The sequence below is a fragment of the Tachyglossus aculeatus genome, chromosome 20 (assembly GCF_015852505.1).
Source record: "Tachyglossus aculeatus isolate mTacAcu1 chromosome 20, mTacAcu1.pri, whole genome shotgun sequence".
Taxonomy (NCBI): domain Eukaryota; kingdom Metazoa; phylum Chordata; class Mammalia; order Monotremata; family Tachyglossidae; genus Tachyglossus; species Tachyglossus aculeatus.
Window position 1 is genome coordinate 20,377,340 of NC_052085.1, and position 22,722 is coordinate 20,400,061.

General features: G+C 43.1%; 1 protein-coding gene across 1 annotated transcript; it reads right to left on the bottom strand.

Annotated features, from left to right (window-relative positions):
• Positions 1–481: 481 nt before the first annotated feature.
• Positions 482–21,345, bottom strand: ACAT1 (acetyl-CoA acetyltransferase 1). The gene is made up of 12 exons (XM_038761529.1): positions 21,221–21,345; positions 15,060–15,107; positions 14,564–14,681; positions 12,066–12,161; positions 11,631–11,731; positions 10,651–10,794; positions 9,801–9,951; positions 8,692–8,787; positions 5,380–5,493; positions 3,264–3,328; positions 1,045–1,202; positions 482–829 (listed from the first exon to the last, which is right to left on the bottom strand). The coding sequence occupies exons 1-12, from the start codon at positions 21,290–21,292 to the stop codon at positions 709–711; spliced, it is 1,284 nt and encodes a 427-aa protein (XP_038617457.1). The 5' UTR covers positions 21,293–21,345; the 3' UTR covers positions 482–708.
• Between the last annotated feature and the right edge of the window lie 1,377 nt (positions 21,346–22,722).

Sequence of the window (22,722 nt, forward strand, 5' to 3'; positions counted from 1 at the left end):
CTTCCCTTTTTCATCACATAGGTAAGTGCCTTTCTTGCTGTGGCTTGGGGTGGATGTCAGGTGCCTAGTGTAAATTAGAATCTACGAGACGAAATCCCGGTTCAGTTTCCCAAAGTGGTGAATGCCCTTAAGAGTTAGACAGGACTCAGAACTATTTTCTACATTAAGTGCTTTAAAACAACTCCTGAGCAATGATTTTGCTTAGGGAAGGGGTGAGGAGGGTCTTGCTTGCCTTCTAAATTAACTGCCCTCCTTCCCGCTAGCTTTCTCAAGACCGAATGTTGATTGAGTTTTGCCCAAGGGGAAGAAAAAAAAGGAACAGCAACTTCATTTTGAATATTCAGCCTCATCTTCACAGGTTTTGTTCTTTGCCCTCCCTTCCCCAGGATAGACATCCCAACTCCTCCGGCTTCCAGCCAGACAGGGCAAGGGCCTTTCCTCAACCAGCTGCAGGTTTAGAAAGGAAGTTGTCGTCTTCAAATAAGTCAAATTACGAGTTTATTCACACCCTACACAATCAGCAGAAAGCCTTAATGATTTGTTTTCTGTTAAAAAAAAAACCACTGAGTATTATTAAATGCCAAATGAAGGCTGCTTAACTGGATTTAAAGGATAAAATAACCTAGCTTGTGTCCTTATCAGACCCTTAAGCAGAGCACGTCAGACCGTTCTGATCGTATAAATTGAAGGCTTGAATCGCCACCCAACCTACAGCTTCTGAATCAGTATTGCCGAAGCGCCTCCTCCACCATTGCAAATTCCCGCGAGACCGTATTGTCCTTTCTTCAACGCGTGGGCCATGTGAACCACCAGTCTTGCTCCCGACATTCTACAATTAGAAATTAAGAAAAGTGTTGAGTTTTGCGGAGTCGATGCCTTTTAAAGAGTATTTCTAAACACTCAAGAGGAACATAATTACCTGGCAACAGGGGAGAAACACTCTGTGCTTTTAAAAAACACTCACACGGCACCTTCCTGTAGCTTTTGTCTGAAGGCTACGGACTCGGGCGCGCTTAAGTTACAGAACGTGAGTCTTTTACCTACCCAATTGGGTGTCCCAATGACACAGCTCCTCCGTTGATGTTCACTTTCTGGGGATCAATTTCCAGCATCTTAATATTTGCTAGAGCAACTAAACTGAAGGCTTCATTTACTTCCCACATGGTAATGTCTTCCTTTTTCAAACCTGCATCTTTAAGAATCTAGATACAGAACAGGGTTGTTAGGGTCGAATCTCTGAAAACGGCAAAGTCAGAAATACCGTTCTCATTTTTCATCCGGAACAAGTTAGCATTTGGCTTGGTGGGTAGGTTTACACTGCTGGCTACAATTCATTTGCCGGCAGGTTTTTTTTTTGTTTGTTTTTAATGGTATGTGTCAAGCACTATACTAAGCGCTGGGGTAGACACAAGCTAGTCAGTTTGGATACAGTCCCTGTCCCACGCAGGACTCACAGTCTTAATCCCCATTTTACAGATGAAGTAACTGAGGCACAGACAGGTGGAGGAACTGGGATTAGAACCCAGGTCCTTCTGGCTGCCAGGCCCGTTTTCTACCCACTAGGCCAGGATGCTTCTCTGGGGATTTCAAATTGGACTCAGTGTTTGAAGTGCAAAGTTAAGTATGGCTGCCCTGAGCGTCTCTTATACTCTTATACTCTGTTCAACTCATTTTAGACTGTGAGCCCACTGTTGGGTAGGGACTGTCTCTATATGTTGCCAATTTGTACTTCCCAAGTGCTTAGTACAGTGCTCTGCACATAGTAAGCGCTCAATAAATACTACTGATGATTATTTTAGCAACTGTAAAGTAATACCCTTGTCTTAAGCATATGTCTCATCTCTCACCCGCTCACCCTATGGCCTCTGTTTCACAGTCAAAATTAGGTCCTTAAAATAAGTCACCCTGAGAAACATTTGTATCCTGCCCTACAATCAATTGCTTCTCATTAATGCGTGATTCCAATTGTCAAGTTGGAGGCAACTGAAACGATTGAGCCAAGTGAATGTCTCCAAGAGGTCTTCCAGATGATGACTTTGCTTATAACAGCACCAGTGACCAGAATTAGGGTAGGACAGAACTAGATTGGGGCTAGTTGCAAATTAAATGCTATACGTGTGGATCTGTGGTCCTTTAATGACTGAAAATTGTAAGCCTCTTGAAGTACGATTAAGAATTAGCCCCTTCACCTATCGCATAGATAACTTGGGAAAAGGTTAGCAGTTTTAAGAGGATTTCAAAGACAGCGAGAGGCCTTCCTACTCACTTTTTCAATGCAATGCCTTGAGATTAACATCTTAACCTCCATAAGGTTGTTTTTCAAGTTGGATCAGTTAGTGGCTTAATATTTAAAAAACACAACAAATACATTTCTAATACTGACCCTGCCAGCTTGCCTGGGGGGTTAAAAAAAATGCGAGAACTAGGGTTTGCATGGCCGGGGATGAAAAGATAATCTTGGTTCTGAGGTTGTGGTTTTGTTACTCGTTTGGGCGATGCTTCAGGTGACTTTAAAAATAGAACAGGATAAAGAACGTAAGCATTTTGCAGGGCTCCTCTTTAACAAGTAGGAGTGCCTCTAATCAGAGAACAAATAACGGATGACGGCAGTGTCCATTTTCCAGAGTGAGTTCCAGGGATATTTTAGTCCCGAAATTGAGCTACTGCTAGCCAGGCACCGGTGATTAATGCAAATGTCCATGTGAGATGGGCCCATCGTACTCAGAAAAGCAGACGGTGAGGTGGCATGAGCAAATAAAAGCCATGGATGGTTATGGCTTTTGGTCTTCCCAAATAATGGCCCAGATTTGGAAGTGGGGCAAGTACTGTAAAGTATGAGATCTAACCCGCTTAAAGGAAATCCAGCATCACAGGAAACACTCCAGCCTTGAATACTTTAAAAACCACTAAATTAACCTCTTCAATCCACTCCCTATTGTAGGGTTGTTTGTGAATTGTTCCTAACTTGTTTTAACTTAACAATCATTGAGGATTATGCCATTCCCAATATACCTTAACCTCTAGGGGTTAAGGGAAGGGCTAAGAGCATCGGACACACGTTCTTCGGCAAAGTCGAATCTCCCTCTTAAACCTAGCCTGTGTGAAACGGATGGATGGCAACTCTTCCACTTCACAACCGGATTGGTGAAGATGCCTTGCCCAGTCCTACCAAGTTAGATTGGGGGAGGAGGGAGCTTTTCAGTGCATTACCTCCAATTAGCAATGTACTTGTCTTTTGAAAAGGCCCTCCCCGTTGTTCTTACCTTTGGGACAGCATAAGCTGGCGCAATCGGAAAGTCAATCGGTGCCACGGCAGCATCTGCAAATGCTAAAAGTGAAAATGAATTTAGTGAATGCTCCCTGCAATCCTGGCTCTTTACCTTACAAATATTGGGTGTCTGAGAGTTGGATCCTTTCAGAGGGATCACTTAAGTTTTGTAGTTTTTTTTTTCCCTTGGGGAGAGCTGTTAAAATTAATGGAATTGGAGAACTTACTGGGTACACAGCAGTGTAGTAAACACTTGGGAGTGTACAGTAGACTAACACTAATAAACTCTTCACCCATATTCTAAAGCCAACAAGATTACGTACTTTTACTTAAAATTATGAAAGATCTCAGATGAGTCTCGGGTTAGATACTTGCACCTCTAAACGTTGGGTACTAATAACAATGATAATTGTGGTTAAGTGCTTAGATGCCAAACACTATATTAAACATCGAGCTGGGTGCAAGATTAGGCGGGCAGAAACAGAGATGGGGAATGGGTATTTAATCTCCATTCTGCAGGAAGGGAAAGAGTGTGAGGAGTTAAGTGACTTGCCCAAGTTTCAGAGCAGACAAGCAGCGGAGCTGGGATTAGATGCCCAGCCCTAACCCCCGGCCTCTTTGTGCTGGGCTTCCCAAGTAGCTGCAGAAAGCAAATATGCGTCGGTGAAAAATGAGGCCACAATTGCCACCTGAAGAATGCCGTGATAAGGTCCAGGATGGCACTGCACCCTTCCTCTCCCCTCTCTGCTGTTCTGCCACCCCCTGCTATGTATGCCCCTTTACTCTCAAGCCACCAACCCAAACCCATAAAGAAAGTCTCCTCCTGTTCGAGGGCTAGCCACAGTGTGGGTCAGGGCCGTGACTGATGGCTGACCTGTGTCTGGCCGGAGGGTACTGGCATGCTGGTCCAATTTAGCTGGGGTTAAGAAAACAAAAAAAAGGGGGGCAGGGTTCACCCATCAGCCTATACCCAATGAATGAAAGTACTGATCAGACAGGAGAAGACTGAGAAGGGTTTAATGACCATTTGACCAGGGTTTAATGACCATTTGACCGCTTCGTGTCCAGGCACCTATAGCCTGGGGGTAGAGTCATGGCTGGCTGCCCTCCTCTTCCTGTCATTAATCTCAGAAATGAAAGGCTGGAATGTTGTCAGCCCCCAAACTGAAGCTCCTTGAGGTTTGGGAATGTCTCCTGCTCCTGTTAAACTCTGCCTGGTACCCCACAGGTATTGGCTCATAAACTTTAATGCTCAAGAATCTGGTAAACCAGGGCTAACACTAACCTGCAAAACTTCTCCTTCTAGGCTATAAAACTTCTTCTAGGCTATAAACTCCCTGTGGGCAAGGAATGCGTCTGCCACCTCTAGTGTATCGTACTCTCCCATGTGCTTAGTAAAGTACAAGAAGCAGCGTGGCTTAGTGGAAAGAGCCCGGCTTGGGAGTCAGAGGTCATGGGTCCTAACCCCAGCTCTGCCTACTGTCTGCTGTGCGACCTCGGGCAAGTCACTTAACTTCTCTGTGCCTCAGTTCCCTCATCTGTAAAATGGGGATTAAGACTGTGAGCCCCACGGGGGACAACGTGAATACCTCGTATCTACCCCAAACAGTACTTGGCACATAGTAAGCGCTTAACAAATACAATGGACCGATTGGAGAAAGTGATGACTTCAGATACAGACATTCACTTCAGGGCTGCTGTATCATCATCATCATCAATCGTATTTATTGAGCGCTTACTATGTGCAGAGCACTGTACTAAGCGCTTGGGAAGTACAAATTGGCAACATATAGAGACAGGCCCTACCCAACAGTGGGCTCACAGTCTAAAAGGGGGAGACAGAGAACAAAACCAAACATACTAACAAAATGCTGTACTGCTTAGCCTACTCAGCTCGGTGTCTCCTGCCCAGGAGGACTCCTTGGAAGACCACCAAAGCCCTGACAGGAATTGGGGGGGGAAAGGATCAAATCACGGGCCCTTCCAATCTTCCTCTTTTCAGTCCTGTGACAGCACTGTAAACTAGACCACCTCTGTGAGGAGTTTGGAAAGATCTGGGGATTCTATACCAATACTGGCGGTGGAATTAGCATGCCCAGGATGTTTCTTACCTGCTATTCTTGCCAGGGGCTTGACATTAAGCCTCCTGGCTGCTTCTGCAGTCATAAGAACCACAGCAGCTGCTCCATCATTCAGGGTGCTTGCATTGGCGGCAGTTACGGTTCCTGAGAGAAATGAAAGTTCGATATCGCGTCGGCCGGCTGAGACTCAGCGGTCCGGAGGTTTACCCCACTCCAAATGGAATACGCCCCTTCCTTCGTTTGGCGCCTACGTGTGCAAGTTGGCTCTTAAATAGCTCCATTTGTGCTCAAGAATGAGTGACAGTGCTATGCTTTGCCCTGCTCTCCTCCCCCTCGGCCTGATAACAGAGCCATGGGTTTCCAGCCCATGGGTCCACAGCCTAGGTGATCCTACTCTCCGCTACCTCAGCAGAGCGGTGGAGGGAGACAGGTCTCCCTTTCCCCTCTCCCCAGGGGTGGAGGGGAATGCCCTTGGAGCCAGATATTAAGAAGCAATAATCCTCAACTATCAGGGATCCCGCCTCATGTGAGGGTAAGCACGGTTGCTAAGATGATCCGTTTGAATGAATATGCTTCTTCAATATCCAAGAGAGCCGATGAAATAGCCTCCCAAGAAGGACCACTGCAGCCTACCGATTGTTCCAAGCTCCTGGATCGGAAGCCTGAATTAAAACAGGCAGGCCAATAATAACCACACAAGGTGAATTGGCAAAAGAGTCGGTAAAGACCTGCAAAAATGGACAAAGCCGTACAGCCCAACTGAGGCAGAGAGAAAATCCGTGCGCCTAAAAGGACTAGAAGCAACACTTTGCAAGAGCTGCCAGTTAATATAAATTTCTTCAAATATATCAAAAGCAGAAAACTCTAAGGAATCAGCGTTGGCATAAAACAGGATTCAAGAGGAGGCTGGCAACTGATCAATGAGTTTTTTGCTTCTTGTTATTAATAAGGTTCCATCGCAATGTGGGTAGTAGTTCTAGGAATTTGACTGGATTGTGGTAGCCACTCGTGTTTTACACCAGATCCATGAGGAAAAAGTAAGGAGGAAAAAAAATAATAAGCTGGGCAATACCATGTGAGAATTCTGAAGAAATTAAGTGAGGAAGTTCCCAAACTTCTGACTAGAGTGTGAATCTGTCACATACTCAGCAGGACTCTGAGATGATTCTGGGAAGCACAGACCATGAACCTCATGGCTACGCCTGGCAGATCGGTAGCATTATTAACACCAGCAAGTGTTGAGTGGGGAAAGGGTATGTGATTTCTAAGGGAAAGCCCTGCCCCGATAACCTTCTGTGATTCTTTGCTAAGACCGTTAAGGGGAAAGAGGGGAAAAACGGGGAACAACGCAGTCAGAACTTTGAAATTCCAGTCTGAGTCGGAGCAGAAAGTATAGGTAAGAAGCTCTGTATAATCACAGAAGAGCCCTGCAACACAGAAAACCGTACCACTCAGTAGAAGACTGTTTGCTGATCAGAGTAAATGTTAACCTTCCTTCTTCAGAGCTGTTGAAGGAAAAACACCTCACTTGGCATTGTATCAGAATAGCAAGGTGTGCCTGCATGCTTTAATTCAAAGGAAACCTTATTTGGAAGGAAACTGTAAGGCCCGTGGAAAGAGTACAGGCTTGGAAGCCAGAGAATTTAAAAGTCCCGCTCCACCACTTGTCTGCCAGGTGACCACGGGCAGGTCACTGTACTTCTCTCTACCTCTGTGACCTCATCTGAAAAATGGGGATTGAGACTGTGAGTCCCACTTGGGACAAGGACTGTGTCCAACCTGATTAACGTGTATCTACCTGTGGAAGTAAACAGACTCCAACTCTTGTTTGATCAAGAAGCAAGTGAAGTCTTGATTTCAGCAACTGCAGAATGGAGAAAGAACACAGAGTGCTTCCCTTAAGGTCTCCTCTCCCCTGCTAAGAGAAGTAAGCAGGGGAGCTCTTAGAGGTAAGCAAGTCTTAGGATACTCCATATTTTTATCCTTTCCTTATCTCACCCAACAGTCAAAGTCAGCAGCTGGGGCAGGAAGTATCCCAACGGTATGTGCCCTCCTCGAGCAGCTCACTGCTGCCTAAAAAATTTGAACTAAAGGGTGTGTTGACAGAGTCAATGGATCTAAGATGGAGTTCTGCCTCAGTGGCAGGTCTTTTACTTTCCACCTACCCAATGCTTAGTACAGGGCCTGGAACATGGTAAGCGCTTAACAAAAACCATAAAAAAACAAAAAAAAAAACCCTAAAAGCCCTGAGACATCAGTGGAGAGAGGCAATATACCCTCCCCAGTGGCCACCAAAGACTAGTCAAGATGATCTGCAAGGGGAAACATTCCATCGTCATAGTTGTTACTCTATACTTAGATTTTCAAAAGGCTTTTGACAAGGATCCACCCCCAAAACCAACTGATCAGGGGATTAGCAGCTGCCTAATAGATAAAGCAAAGGGTAGGGATGAAAGGCTACTTTACCAAATGGAAAAGTGTAAAAGTACAAGGGAAAGATAAATGAGAGCTACAACCGGGAGTTGTGAACTAAACTGGGCAGGACAGGATGATTAATCAGGATGCGTCATTTCTCTGATCTTTATCCTGACTAAAGAAAGATCTTGGAGTCACTGTTGATGGTTCCCTTAATCAAATAGCCCAAGGTGTGCCAACAACCAAGAAGGCCAGTAACATTCCTGGCGTTGGCAGTTAAGACTCTAGGAAGAAGACAAAAGAGTAAGTTTAATAGTATATAAAACTATGGGCTGGGATTCTGCATCATGTTCAGGTAATTCTATCACGAAAAGGACACAAGAGCTGAAAGAGGGACCAAGAAGGACAGCTAAGATGATGAGAGAAAGGAAGCAGTTTCCATGAGACGAAACTCAAAAAAAAAAAAGATTTTTTTAAAAAAATTAAGAAGCACAGGGACAGGTCCAACATAGCACTGTTGTCCACCAAATCCCACAAGCAGAAGTCACCTATTAAAGCTTGAGTGCTCTGCACACAGTAAGCGCTCAGTAAATATGATTGAATGAAGACAAATAAGAGAAAAGGCTTTTTTAAACCAACACATGGAATTTGTTACTTTAGGAAGATCTGCCAGCAATGGATTCAAGACAGATTTAGACATATTCATGCAGGACTGGTTCCCGATGGGTTATCTGAAGGGGGAAGAAAGTTAGATGTTCTGTATCATCAGGATATTGGTCCAAGAGGGTCACCAACACACCACTGCTTCAGGGCTGACTGCCAAAGGGGAGGGAGACAATTGCCTCAGGAGCCAACTTGCAGCTGAGGTATTCAATTCATAGAAATAAATTTGAAATAAGATGCTTAATTTAAAAAAAAAATACTTACCATTTTCTTTTTGGAAAACAGTTTTCAGTGTTGGAACCTTGGTAAAATCAACACGTTTATATTCTTCATCCTCTTTCACAACCACATCTGGTTTTCCTATAAATGACGATTACATAAACAAAACAAGAAATATCGTGTTCTTCGACCTACCGGAAATCCCCACCTAACAGTACATCCTGTAACTTATTCTAATTTACAAAGATGCCTGAATTCAACTAATTTTGGTTACCAGGTTTACGTTGTGATAATGTTCTGCAAAAGTTTAATAACTGAATTTGCATTTTAAATGTAAAATTACACTGAATGTCTACCACAAATGACATCAAATTCTAGACTGTGAACCCGCTGTTGGGTAGGGACTGTCTCTATATGTTGCAGGCTTGTACTTCCCAAGTGCTTAGTACAGTGCTCTGTGCACAGAAAGTGCTCAATAAATACGATTGAATGAATCAACTTTGAATAATGTACTTCGATTACATTTTGACTTTATTGGAGTTGGGTAGTTCAGTTATGTGAAATTAGGTACATTTCATTCATTTATATATAACATCTTAAAACAAAAGTTAAAGGTCACAAGCCCATCTCTTTCCTCAAATAAAGGTCACACATCGAGAAGCAGCATGGCTCAATGGAAAGAGCCCGGGCTTTGGAGTCCGAGGTCATGGGTTCGAATCCCGGCTCCGCCACATGTCTGCTGTGTGACCTTGGGCAAATCACTTCACTTCTCTGAGCCTCAGTTGCCTCATCTGTAAAATGGGGATTACAACTGTGAGCTCCACGTGGGACAACCTGATCACCCTGTATCCCCCCAGCGCTTGGAACAGTGCTTTGCACATAGTAAGCGCTTAACAAATGCCATCATTATTATTATTATTATATCAGAAAAATTTCAACAAGAGTGACTAAATAAGCTAAAAGTACCAATGTATTTATTAGTTAAGATATAAAAGAATTATTAGCATAACAATGAATTGGAAAATAAATCCACTCAATTAGCAAATCTTTTTTCCAACGTTAATCCTAATATCTCATTCCTGGGATCAAATTGGATGGAAATCTCAAATGGCATCTACCCTTAAAGACAGATTTGCAATAGATTACGCTTTTACCTTTTTGGGTTATAGTGACAGGAACAATTTCATCTTTAAAGGTTCCTGCTTCCCATGCTGCTTTGCTCCTTGTGTAAGAGCTTATGGCATAAGCATCCTGTTCTTCTCGGGAAATATTAAGCTTCTTAGCGGTGTTTTCCGCACAGTTACCCTAATAAAAATTATTTTGAAAGAAAAGAGCTCATCTTATTTCCTCAGGTATCATAACAAAACGTTAAAGGTACACTCACAATTGCTCAAGATAGAGCCCTACACGTGGGGAATAAAATGGTCTAACTTTCCGCCCAGCCCAAATTTGAAATAATAACATTCCCAGGCTGCAGAACTATTATGTCCTCTCAATTTTTAAAGTTTCCACCCAGGATACATAGTCCATTTGCTTTCTTTCTGTTTTCGTTAAGTTTTAGAGGACTGGGATTTGAATTTATCTGCAAAACGGCAAGTTATCACTGCTGTCTCTTCTGTACGCCACCCAAACGTACCTGAGTAGAAACACTAATCACCCGACCTGCAACTCGGCTGCGACCACCTGTACCAAGAAAAGCGTCGCATACCCAGGTCGCTCGCTCGACACGAACCTCCTGTTCCTCTAGTACAGTTTTCAATTCTGCACTCAGTAATGTCCCCCAAATTTCCTAGGCTCATATCATTTTGTTACAGAGAAACACGTTTTCTTCAAGTGCACTGCCCTGAAACAAAAAGTACGAAGGCTTGTTCTTCTATACCATAATGTATAACCATGTACTAACGTCTTAGGCTAGAGCACTGTTTTCCTACACAGAAACTGAAGTCCGTTACCAACCTTCTGATGATCTACATGTCCCTCGCCCCCATTAACGTCAGCATTTACCATGTGAATTTTGTTGTAGACATCAGTTAATCCATCTTTCACAATCAAATCTTCAAGTTTTACTCCTCCGTAAGGTGTGGATCCTCTGCTCATGACATACGGAACATTAGACATGCTCTCCATGCCACCCGCAATCATCACATCCTGCACAACCAAAAAACACCGCAAGTAAATGTACATAATGGCTGCAGGCAAATTAATTCCTCTCAATCACTACTCTCCCCCCTCCCACCCAAAAAAAAAACAGAAGCAGAGAAACCGTAACAATATGAAAACAAAAATTAAAAATACAAATGTAAACCCTTTCATTCAGAAGAAGTGAGAGGACTGAAACCTCACTGGCCTGTACGAGTGAAAAAAGATACCTGATTTCAACCACAGTAAGGAAGTTAGACTCTGAGCCCCATGTGGGAAAGGGACCGTGTCTGATCTGATTATCTTGTATCGTCCCCAGTGCTTAGTACAGCACTTGACACAAAATGCTGGACAGATACCACAATATAAAATCCTATCCACAGTCAGTTCTCTTGAAAAACCCTAGAATAGTGAAACCTTGATGTCACATACATCCATTTCTTCCAACATCACATCATATTCAGATAGACATGCATCATGGAAATAACATTCCCCGATACGATTTTATGCAAAACATGTAGTAAAGACACACGTATTGGATCTTGAGACCCCAATTCAAGATGAACTGACGAAACCTTCAGGAAAAATATAGTCCATCTGAGTAAGAGCAGACATAGTGCACCATAATGATTTTCTCCTCCTTGCCCAAGAGTTTCATTTGGGCTGGCCTATCCAGTCAGATGGAATCTGATGCAATACCACTGTGGTTTTGGCTACAAAGTCAGGCTGCCTTTTTTTTTTTTTTTTAATGAAACAATTTAAACTTTGTACACACATTTAGGTCATTTTTTAAAATCCTATGATTAACACGGTATTCACTGCTAAAAGAAACTCATTCCCCTCACCTGGTGTCCACACATAAGATTCTGAGATGCCATCATAATAGATTTCATTCCTGAAGCACAAACTTTGTTGACAGTAGTGCAAGGGGTACCAATTGGTAAACCTAGGACAGAAGCAATCAAGACACTCTCCTTAACAACTTAGTTACTTTTTCCATCTTCACTCCAAAAACCTAAGTAGTTGTCAAACCTACACATGTACATTTTCCAAACATATCAGACCCCAGATAGTGATTGTATTCAAAGGCCATCTTCAAAGAGGATTTAAAAATCTACCCACACCCCAACGTCTCCCTCAATTACTAATTTTATTAGGAGAGCACAGATCACATTAGCCTACCGGCAACGTTTCTGATGCAAACGCTATTACATATCATCATTTACACGGTAGATTATCTTATCGCAAGTCCCGCAGTAATAACCAAGTACTAGCGATACCTGCACCCAGCACCGCTTGCCTGGTTGGGGCTTGTCCTTGTCCTCCTTGGATGACATTTCCCATATAAGCTTCTTTCACTTCTTCTTTTGGTATCCCTAAAATGGCAGTCGGGATCAATCACCAATTGTCAATATTGCATTCAGTTCAGTTAATACTTACTGGTGGTCCTTGAGGACAATTTTTCTGTTCAAATAAAGCTCCCAGGAGTATAAAATAGAAGGTCTATTTATTAATGCTTTTAACTTTTGTTTTCAAGTCTATTGATCATTATTTGGAAACCCAAGGCGCCGCAGTTCTTAGGAATTTCATACCCCAAATTCTTCTACGACCCAGAGACTGCATATAATGTAGCAAGTACTATAATGCAGTACTCTCTCCTTGTCCCAACACTGAAACCCTGGGCACAACCGAACATCACATCACACTGACTCCAGAAAGCTGAATTGTTGTTGGAAGAACCTTTCCTAATTCGACCAGTTTATTACAAAACCTATAGTGAAAACACATTCTGGCATAGGCTGAGAACAAAGTCATTTACCCATTCATTTACCCAGCTTCCAAGAGGAGGGCTCACGCCTGCTTTTAAAATTTATCATCTTCTCTATCCAATTCCTCTGACCCCATCCCCTCTCCTTATAAAAACATCTGCTCCTACCCTCTGTGTCTCCCAACAGCCACTTTCAAACACTCACTCTTCTCTGAAGACGCCTTCTTCTGTACCCTCAAACATGCTCGCCTCCCCTCTGTTCAAAAACAGTCTTCCCCTGGATCCCTCTGCATACTCTAGCTACGGCCCCATCCTTATCCAAATTCCTGGATGGGTTTTATACCCGCTACCTCTACTTTCTCTCCTCCAACTGGCTTCTTGGATGCACTATAACTTGGTCCCCACCCTTCACTCCATTGGGATTTCACACTCCAAGATCACCAATGACCTTCTCCTAGTTGAATCTAATCAGCTCTGCTCTATTTTTTCCTTCTTTGATAACTCTCTTTTGCTGATAAAACCACAGCTGGACAGCCTGTTGACACAAAGTTCTCTCTTGGTCCTCTTCTACAGCTCTAGCCATTCCTTTTTGGTCTTTTTCTTCACTGACTCCTATACCCCTTACCCCCTAATAGTGTGGGAAGACCTTCAAAGCTATTCTGGATCCCCCTACTCTGCTCAGATTACAATCGTTCTGTTGGAGGGCTCATACACTGCCAAGGCTTAAGCTATGACCTCTAAAAGATGACTCCCAAATCTATCTCACTAGCCTTGACCCCTCGTCACCTCATTATCTCCACGTGGATACCTTAAATTCATTATTTCTATAATTAGACTCATCTTCCCTCCCCAATCCACTCTCCCACCTATCCTCCCAAAGTCAATTTCACCATTGTCCCTGTCTTGGAAGCCTGCAACCTTGGTATTATCCTTGTCTCCTTCATCTCTTTCAACACTCAGATTTAGTGTCTTGCTAAATCCTGACAATTTTTCCTCCTCGACATGTTCCGAATCTGCGTCTTTCTCACCACCCTGGTCTAAGTATTTGAAACATCCCCGATACACTACTGTGGTAGGAGTTGTAGCAAGGGATGTGGATGCTAAGTCAGCTAAAACCCACCTCCTATATCTATCCAAAAAACTGAAAGACTGCTATGCGAAACATAGTGAACTCATCTTTTCCTGCAAGAATATATATTTATGCTTCAATCCAAGGCCTGCTAGGCAAAACAACCTCTTCTTAACAGGGCCTTTCTTGAGAAATCAAATTAGACAGTGACCCTCTGTACTGGGAGTACTTTGTGGGCAGGGATCGCATCAACTCTGTTTCACTGAACTTTCCTGAGAGGTTTTAGTACATTGCTCTGCACACAGTAAGTGATAATGATAATGACTCAGTTGGGATGGTCAGGCAACAAGTAAGAAGTAATTATGTGTACCAGAGAGTTAAAGATCTTCTCACACCATTCTCCCAGATGATAGCACTAGGCAGAAAAAAAGATTCCTCAGAAGGATACAAATGGTTTGCCAACATCTCAGCTTTCCTTTCCTACACTCAAATTTTCCAAATAAACCATGTGCTCAATATTAAGCTAAAACACCCTGGGTATGCTAACCATTTTCAAAAATTGCCATTTTAAATGAAAAGTCTCGCAATCTCCCTACTGACAATCTGTCATCATACATTTGTTGCTACTGACCACAGGATTTTGCCCACAGAACAGGTTCTTTGTTTATGTTAGTTCTAATCATCAAGACAAATGTTAGTTTGGTATCTTTGCCTTTCTTTCTAATTTGACTCAATGTTTACCGAGGCCTTAGGCCTCTTTAAACTCGTTACTTCAGAAACCCCAAAGGAATGCACCTCCAAACATCACTAGTGATCGGACTCTAAGATCAGTGTACAACCAAGTTCTTAATAGCCACGCTATAACCAATATTTCCTGATTAAAGACAATATAATTGCTATAACAGCTCCTGGAACAAAAAATGAAAAGGAAAACTACCCACCTGCTTTTTCAATTGCTCCTTGAATCGCAATGGAGCCAAGTTTAGTAGCTGGAAGTGAGGATAGGCATCCTAGAAAAGAGCCGATCGGTGTCCTTGAGGCGCTTACTATGACCACTTCCTAGTGTAAAGACCAGATTTTGAAAAAAAGTTATCTAAAATATTTTCTTCCAGAATGCTTAAAGAACAAAAGTAATGTTCTAAAAAACAAGCGTTTTTCAAAGAATTGTAAATAACCACCTATTATTTACCTGGCTATACGAAACACCTGACACCACAGTAGTGATACAACCTAATCTATAAATCTCGGAGTTTAAAAATTTAAAAAATCCATTTGACATTCGATCCAATTCTTGATTGGCTAGAGATTCTTAGAATGTCTACAAAATATACCTACTGACGCGGAAATTACCTACTCCAACGATTTTATAAAGTTTTAATTAGCCCTTATAGAGTGTAATTGTAAATTATGTGCTTTAACTTGGAATTTTACACTTACATTCAAGGTGCTTTGCGATGTATAATGCCGGTGTGCATATGTCAAGACCTGTGGTGAGAAATTAGGAAGGTTACAATGCACAATAAAAAAGCCACTCATCAAAGTACATTTCAGAAAAATATGAGACATTCACCCCTCACCTACATAGTTATGCAACTAATGGTGAAAGTGTACAATGCTTAAGTGGCAATGTTGACAAACCTTGATTATTTAAAATAACCTACTAGTCTTCTGAACTTTGGCCTCTAGACTACTATCATAGTCAACACTGCTGAACTATGTCCCATATTTCTAGACCAAATTGTGTTGGCCAACACGGCGTTTCTTTTTTTATATACAAGAAAATAAAGTTTTTATAGTTTTGCATAAAAGATTATGAAAATCCACAGAAAGATTTTTCTTAAAAAAAACTTAAAATTTTTACTTTTTCCATTGTAGTTAGTCATTAATTAAGGTAAGGACAACAATATAATTTTGTTGGAAGCCAGATCAAAAAAAAAAATCTACTCAGCCAGGAAAATACATATTAGAGAAAATGATACATTATAACTGAATTTACAGATTGAGATTACGCTACTCAGCCAACATAAATTTCCTCAACTATGTTAACTATAAGGGGAAAAAAAGTCCTAGAAGTGGTAAAATTCCTCGGTTGTCTTAAGTTTCTTCCTTTTTGGGGCAGTGACTTCAAAGAATGATATGGTCAAAACCACTATACAAAGAGATAATTGTTGGCAATCCGAGACCATAAAAGTGTTCCACAACTAAATCTGATATGGTCCGATGGAGAATTTGGCCTTCCATTAAATGAAACCAACTGGGACTCGGAGGTTGGACTAAAAAATAAGGATGAATTAGTAAATCAATAAGACACGAAGGCAGATGTTAAGGAGTCAGTACCCCCATGGCTTGGGGAGTCTAGGACACTGTTTCAGGGGAACAGACAGATCTCCATATCTGATTAGGCCCTGAAGTCCCGGTGGCAAAGGGAGCTAGAGCTAAGTGCTTCACCTGGCTACTTTCATTGGCAAGGCGAGAGCGGTTAAATATTTTGTTAACCTTCGATAGCAATTCCCAGATCTTTCATGTATTCTCGCTTAAATACACTGTACTCTCAACTCTGCCAGGCAGGGCTTCTCCTTCTCACTCAAAAGTCACTCAGCTTGCAGTGTTTTCCAGGACATACAGTAAGCGCTCAATAAATACGATTGATTGATTGATTAATTGGCATCCTATGCCCTAACTGCCTCACAATATGAGCCGATTCCAGTGTTCCTACTGTGGCGACCCTGCAGGTCAAGGGATCAGGCGAACGGCAGATACAGTTTAACCAAGTAAATCATCCAGATAAGTGAAATCTACAAAATGTATCTTTTTTCAGACAGAGGCAGAAAGTGCTTGAAATATCCAGAAATAATCAGAGCACAATATATTTGTTAGGCTTGAATTATCTGGCAATTTCCGGTAAAGACGGTCTCGGTTTCCTGTCTGTCGATTGTTTAATTGTTTCCTCTTTTGGAGGAAACTATTAAATAAGGTGTTTTTGCAAGGATTCCTCTGAAGTCTAGGCTAAATCTAATCCTCAGTGATGATCATGCACTAGTGGGGAAAGACTCATGAGGACAGGGCATCATCATCATCATCAATCGTATTTATTGAGCGCTTACTATGTGCAGAGCACTGTACTAAGCGCTTGGGAAGTACAAATTGGCAACATATAGAGACAGTCCCTACCCACAGTGGGTAGGGCATGTGTTCCTGGAGTCAAATAAGTATTTCATCACCAGAATCTGTCCTGATTACCCTTGTCAACACACCCACCATTTGGGGTTTTTCCAGCTTCAAGTCTTATTTCCCCCTCATTCTAGGGAGCCTGAGAGCAAATCCTAAATTCCAGTCACCATAGCTGCAGGCAGAGGAGGGCACAGAGCCCCAAAACGCTGGATAACTATCAACGAAGGTAATAAAAAATTAGATTCACACAGCCAAAAAGCCATCTTAAACAGGGAATGTGGGTGCAACTGGGTGGAACGCATTGGGTAGATGGATATGGTGAGTTTTGGGGTGGGAGGGACTGGCAAATCTGTGCAGATTTTAATGGTAAGAGAATTTTGTTTCTAAACTAAGGCTTCATGGGAAAAAAAAAGGAGAGCCTGACCTTTCACATCCATTCATTCATCACCACCAAGTGACAAAAATAAGATCTTTTAGGACGGATAGTTTCTATCAACTCTCTTGTATTGTACTCTCCCTAGCACTTAATACAGTGCTCTTTGCTGTAAGTGCTCAATAAACACAACTGATTGAATACCACCTATCACTTTCCAGCAGAAAAACTACGATTTGATCGGACTCCCCACTCACCTGGAAAATGGCGATGAAGACTGTGAGCCCCCCGTGGGACAACCTGATCACCTTGGAACCTCCCCAGCACTTAGAACAGTGCTTTGCACATAGTAAGCACTTAATAAATGCCACTATTATTAGTATTATTCTCTGGGCCTGAGTTCCCGCATCTGTAAAATGGGGATGAAGACTGTGAGCCCCCCCGTGGGACAACCTGAACACCTTGGAACGTCCCCGGCGCTTAGAACAGTACTTGGCACATAGTAAGTGCTTAATAAATGCCATTATTTTTATTATTCTCTGGGCCTGAGTTACCTCATCTGTAAAATGGAGATGAAGACTGTGAGCCCCCCGTGGGACAACCTGATCACCTTGGAACATCCCCAGCGCTTAGAACAGTGCTTGGCACATAGTAAGCGCTTAATAAATGCCATTGTTATTATTATTATTGTTATCCTCACCATCTCACGGAATTGTCAGCTGTGTGACTTTGGGCAAGTCACTTAACTTCTCTGTGATTCAGTTACCTCATCTGTAAAATGGGGACTAAGACTGTGAGCCTCCCGTGGGACAACCTGATCACCTTGGAACCTCCCCAGCGCTTAGAACAGTGCTTTGCACATAGTAAGCGCTTAATAAATGCCATTATTATTATTATTATTATTCTCTGGGCCTGAGTTACCTCATCTCTAAAATGGAGATGAAGACTGTGAGCCCCCTGTGGGACAACCTGATCACCTTGGAACCTCCCCACTGCTTAGAACAGTGCTTTGCACATAGTAAGCGCTTAATAAATGCCATTATTATTATTATTATTGTTGTTATCCTCACCATCTCATGGAATTGTCAGCTGTGTGACTTTGGGCAAGTCACTTAACTTCTCTGTGATTCAGTTACCTCATCTGTAAAATGGGGACTAAGACTGTGAGCCCCCCCGTGGGACAACCTGATCACCTTGGAACCTCCCCGGCACTTAGAACAGTGCTTTGCACATAGTAAGTGCTTAATCAATACCACCATTATTATTATTATTATTATTCTCTGGGCCTCAGTTACCTCATCTGTAAAATGGGGATGAAGACAGTGAGCCCCCTGTGGGACAACCTGATCACCTTAGAACCTCCCTGGCACTTAGAACAGTGCTTGGCACATAGCAAGCGCTTAATAAATGCCATTATTATTATTGTCCTCTGGGCCTGAGTTACCTCATCTGTAAAATGGGGATGAAGACTGTGAGCCCCCCCGTGGGTCAACCTGATCACCTTGGAACCACCCCAGCGCTTAGAACAGTGCTTGGCACATAGTAAGCTTTGAATAAATGCCATCATTAGTATTATTATTCTCTGGGCCTGAGTTCCCTCATCTGTAAAATGGAGATGAAGACTGTGAGCCCCCCGTGGGACAACCTGATCACCTTGGAACCTTCCCCAGCGCTTAGAACAGGGCTTGGGACATAGTAAGCGCTTAATAAATGCCATTATTATTATTAAACAATCAATCAATCGTATTTACTGAGCGCTTACTCTGTGATTATTATTATTATTCTCTGGGCCTGAGTTACCTCATCTGTAAAATGGGGATGAAGACTGTGAGCCCCCCGTGGGACAACCTGATCACCTTGGAACCTCCCCGGCGCTTAGAACAGTGCTTGGCACATAGTAAGCGCTTAATAAATGCCATTATTATTATTATTATTCTCTGGGCCTGAGTTACCTCATCTGTAAAATGGGGATGAAGACTGTGAGCCCCCCCCGTGGGTCAACCTGATCACCTTGGAACCTCCCCAGCGCTTAGAACAGTGCTTGGCACATAATAAGCTTTTAATAAATGCCATCATTAGTATTATTATTCTCTGGGCCTCAGTTACCTCATCTGTAAAATGGGGATGAAGACTGTGAGCCTCCCCGGCGCTTAGAACAGTGCTTGGCACATAGTAAGTGCTTAATAAATGCCATTATTATTATTAAACAATCAATCGTATTTATTGAGTGCTTACTGTGTGATTATTATTACTATTCTCTGGGCCTGAGTTACCTCATCTGTAAAATGGAGATGAAGACTGTGAACCCCCCGTGGGACAACCTGATCACCTTGGAACCTCCCCAGCGCTTAGAACAGTGCTTGGCACATAGCAAGCGCTTAATAAATGCCATTATTATTATTAAACAATCAATCAACCGTATTTACTGAGCGCTTACTGTGTGATCATTATTATTATCCTCTGGGCCTGAGTTACCTCATCTGTAAAATGGGGATGAAGACTGTGAGCCCCCCGTGGGACAACTTGATCACCTTGTATCCTCCCCAGGGCTTAGAACGGTGCTTTGCACATAGCAAGCGCTTAATAAATGCCATTATTATTATTATCCTCTGGGCCTGAGCTACCTCATCTGTAAAATGGAGACTGTGACCCCACCGTGGGTCAACCTGATCACCTTGGAACCTCCCCGGCACTTAGAACAGTGCTTTGCACATAGTAAGCGCTTAATAAATACCACTATTATTATTATTATTATTCTCTGGGCCTGAGTTACCTCATCTGTAAAATGGGGATGAAGACTGTGAGCCCGCCGTGGGACAACCTGATCACCTTGGAACCTCCCTGGCACTTAGAACAGTGCTTGGCACATAGTAAGTGCTTAATAAATGCCATTATTATTATTATTCTCTGGGCCTGAGTTACCTCATCTGTAAAATGGGGATGAACACTGTGAGCCCCCTGTGGGACAACCTGATCACCTTGGAACATCCCCAGTGCTTAGAACAGTGCTTGGCACATAGTAAGTGCTTAATAAATGCCATTATTATTATTATTCTCTGGGCCTCAGTTCCCTCATCTGTAAAATGGAGATGAAGACTGTGAGCCCCCCGTGGAACAACCTGATCACCTTGGAACCTTCCCTAGTGCTTAGAACAGTGCTTGGCACATAGCAAGCGCTTAATAAATGCCATTATTATTATTAAACAATCAATCAATCGTATTTACTGAGCGCTTACTGTGTGATCATTATTATTATCCTCTGGGCCTGAGTTACCTCATCTGCAAAATGGGGATGAAGACTGTGAGCCCCCCGTGGGACAACCTGATCACCTTGTATCCTCCCCAGGGCTTAGAACAGTGCTTTGCACATAGCAAGCGCTTAATAAATGCCATTATTATTATTATCCTCTGGGCCTGAGTTACCTCATCTGTAAAATGGAGACTGTGACCCCACCGTGGGTCAACCTGATCACCTTGGAACCTCCCCGGCGCTTAGAACAGTGCTTGGCACATAGTAAGCGCTTAATAAACGCCATCATTAGTATTATTATTATTATCCTCTGGGCCTGAGTTACCTCATCTGTAAAATGGAGATGAAGACTGTGCCCAGCTCTTAGAACAGTGCTTAGCACATAGCAAGCGCTTAATAAATGCCATCATTATTATTATTATTATCCTCTGGGCCTCAGTTACCTCATCTGTAAAATGGGGATGAAGACTGTGAGCCCCCTGTGGGACAACCTGATCACCTTGGAACCTCCCCAGCGCTTAGAACAGTGCTTGGCACATGGTAAGCGCTTAATAAACGCCATCATTAGTGTTATTATTGAGCGCTTACTGTGTGCAGAGCACTGTGGTAAAGCCCCGCTCCTTTCCCCCTGGGCGTGGAGGAGGCCGCAGGGAGGGAGATGGGCGTGGCCCCTCACACCCCGAGGGGGAAAGGAGCGGAGCCCCTCAGTTTCCCCCCGGGCCCCCCGTTCCGCTCCTGCGGGCCGGGATGAGGGGCCATTCGGTCCCCATGGCGGGTCCCTCGGGGTGGAGGCGCGGCCCTCACCCGCAGCAGGCGCCGGGACAGCGACAGGACGACTCCTCCTCCTCCTCCTCCTCCACAGCGCACGGCCGCCATGGCTCGCCCCAGTCCTGTCAGCCCACACGACGACGACGACGACGACGACGACGACGACGGCCGCGCGCATGCGCACCGCGGGAGCGGGAAAACGCAGCCCCACCAACCGGTTCGTCTCCGTCCGCCACCTCCCCCTAGCGCCTCCGCCAATAGGGTGGCGAGAACCCGCTTCGCCTCAGGCCATTGGCTGGCCGCCGGGGGGGGCGGGTCGGTGACGTCACTCCGTCGGCGCGCGCCTGAGGGAAGGGGTCGGCCCGCCTCACCTCCCTCAGGCCTGCTATTCATTCATTCATTCATACATTCATTCACACAGTAAGCGCTCAATAAGTACGATTGATTCATTCATTCATTCAATCGTATTTATTGAGCGCTTACTAGGTGCGGAGCACTGGACTAAGCGCTTCGGAAGTCCAAGTTGGCAACATCTAGAGACGGTCCCTCCCCAACAGTGGGCTCACAGTCTAGAAGGGGGAGACAGACAACAAAACAGATCAACGAAATAAAATAGAATATGGACAAGTAAAATAGAGTCATAAATATGTACAAACATATATACATATGCATTCATTCAATCGTATTTATTGAGCGCTTACTATGTGCGGAGCACTGGACTAAGCGCTTGGGAAGTCCAAGTTGGCACTATCTAGAGACGGTCCCTCCCCAACAGCGGGCTCACAGTCTAGTATGGGGAGACAAACAACAAAACAAAACATATTAACAAAATAAAATAAATAGAATATGTACAAGTAAAATAGAGTACTAAATATGTACAAACATATATACATATTCATTCATTCAATCGCATTTATTGAGTGCTTACTGGGTGCGGAGCACTGGACTAAGCGCTTGGGAAGTCCAAGTTGGCAACATATAGAGACGGTCTCTCCTCAACAGTGGGGTCACAGTCTAGTATGGGGAGACAAACAACAAAACAAAACATATTAACAAAATAAAATAAATAGAATATGTACAAGTAAAATAGAGTACTAAATATGTACAAACATATATACATATTCATTCATTCAATCGCATTTATTGAGCGCTTACTGGGTGCAGAGCACCGGACTAAGCGCTTGGGAAGTCCAAGTTGGCAATATATAGAGACGGTCCCTCCTCAACAGTGGGGTCACAGTCTAGAAGGGGGAGACAGACAACAAAACATATTAACAAAATAAAATAAATAGAATATGTACAAGTAAAATAGAGTAATAAATATGTACAAACATATATACTTATGCATTCATTCAATCATATTTATTGAGCGCTTACTGTGTGCAGAGCACTGGACTAAGCACTTGGGAAGTACAAGTTAGCAACATATACAGTCCCAACCCAACAGCGGTCTTACAGTCTAGAAGGGGGAGACAGACAACAAAACAAAACATATTAACAAAATAAAATAAATAGAATAAATATGTACAAGTAAAATT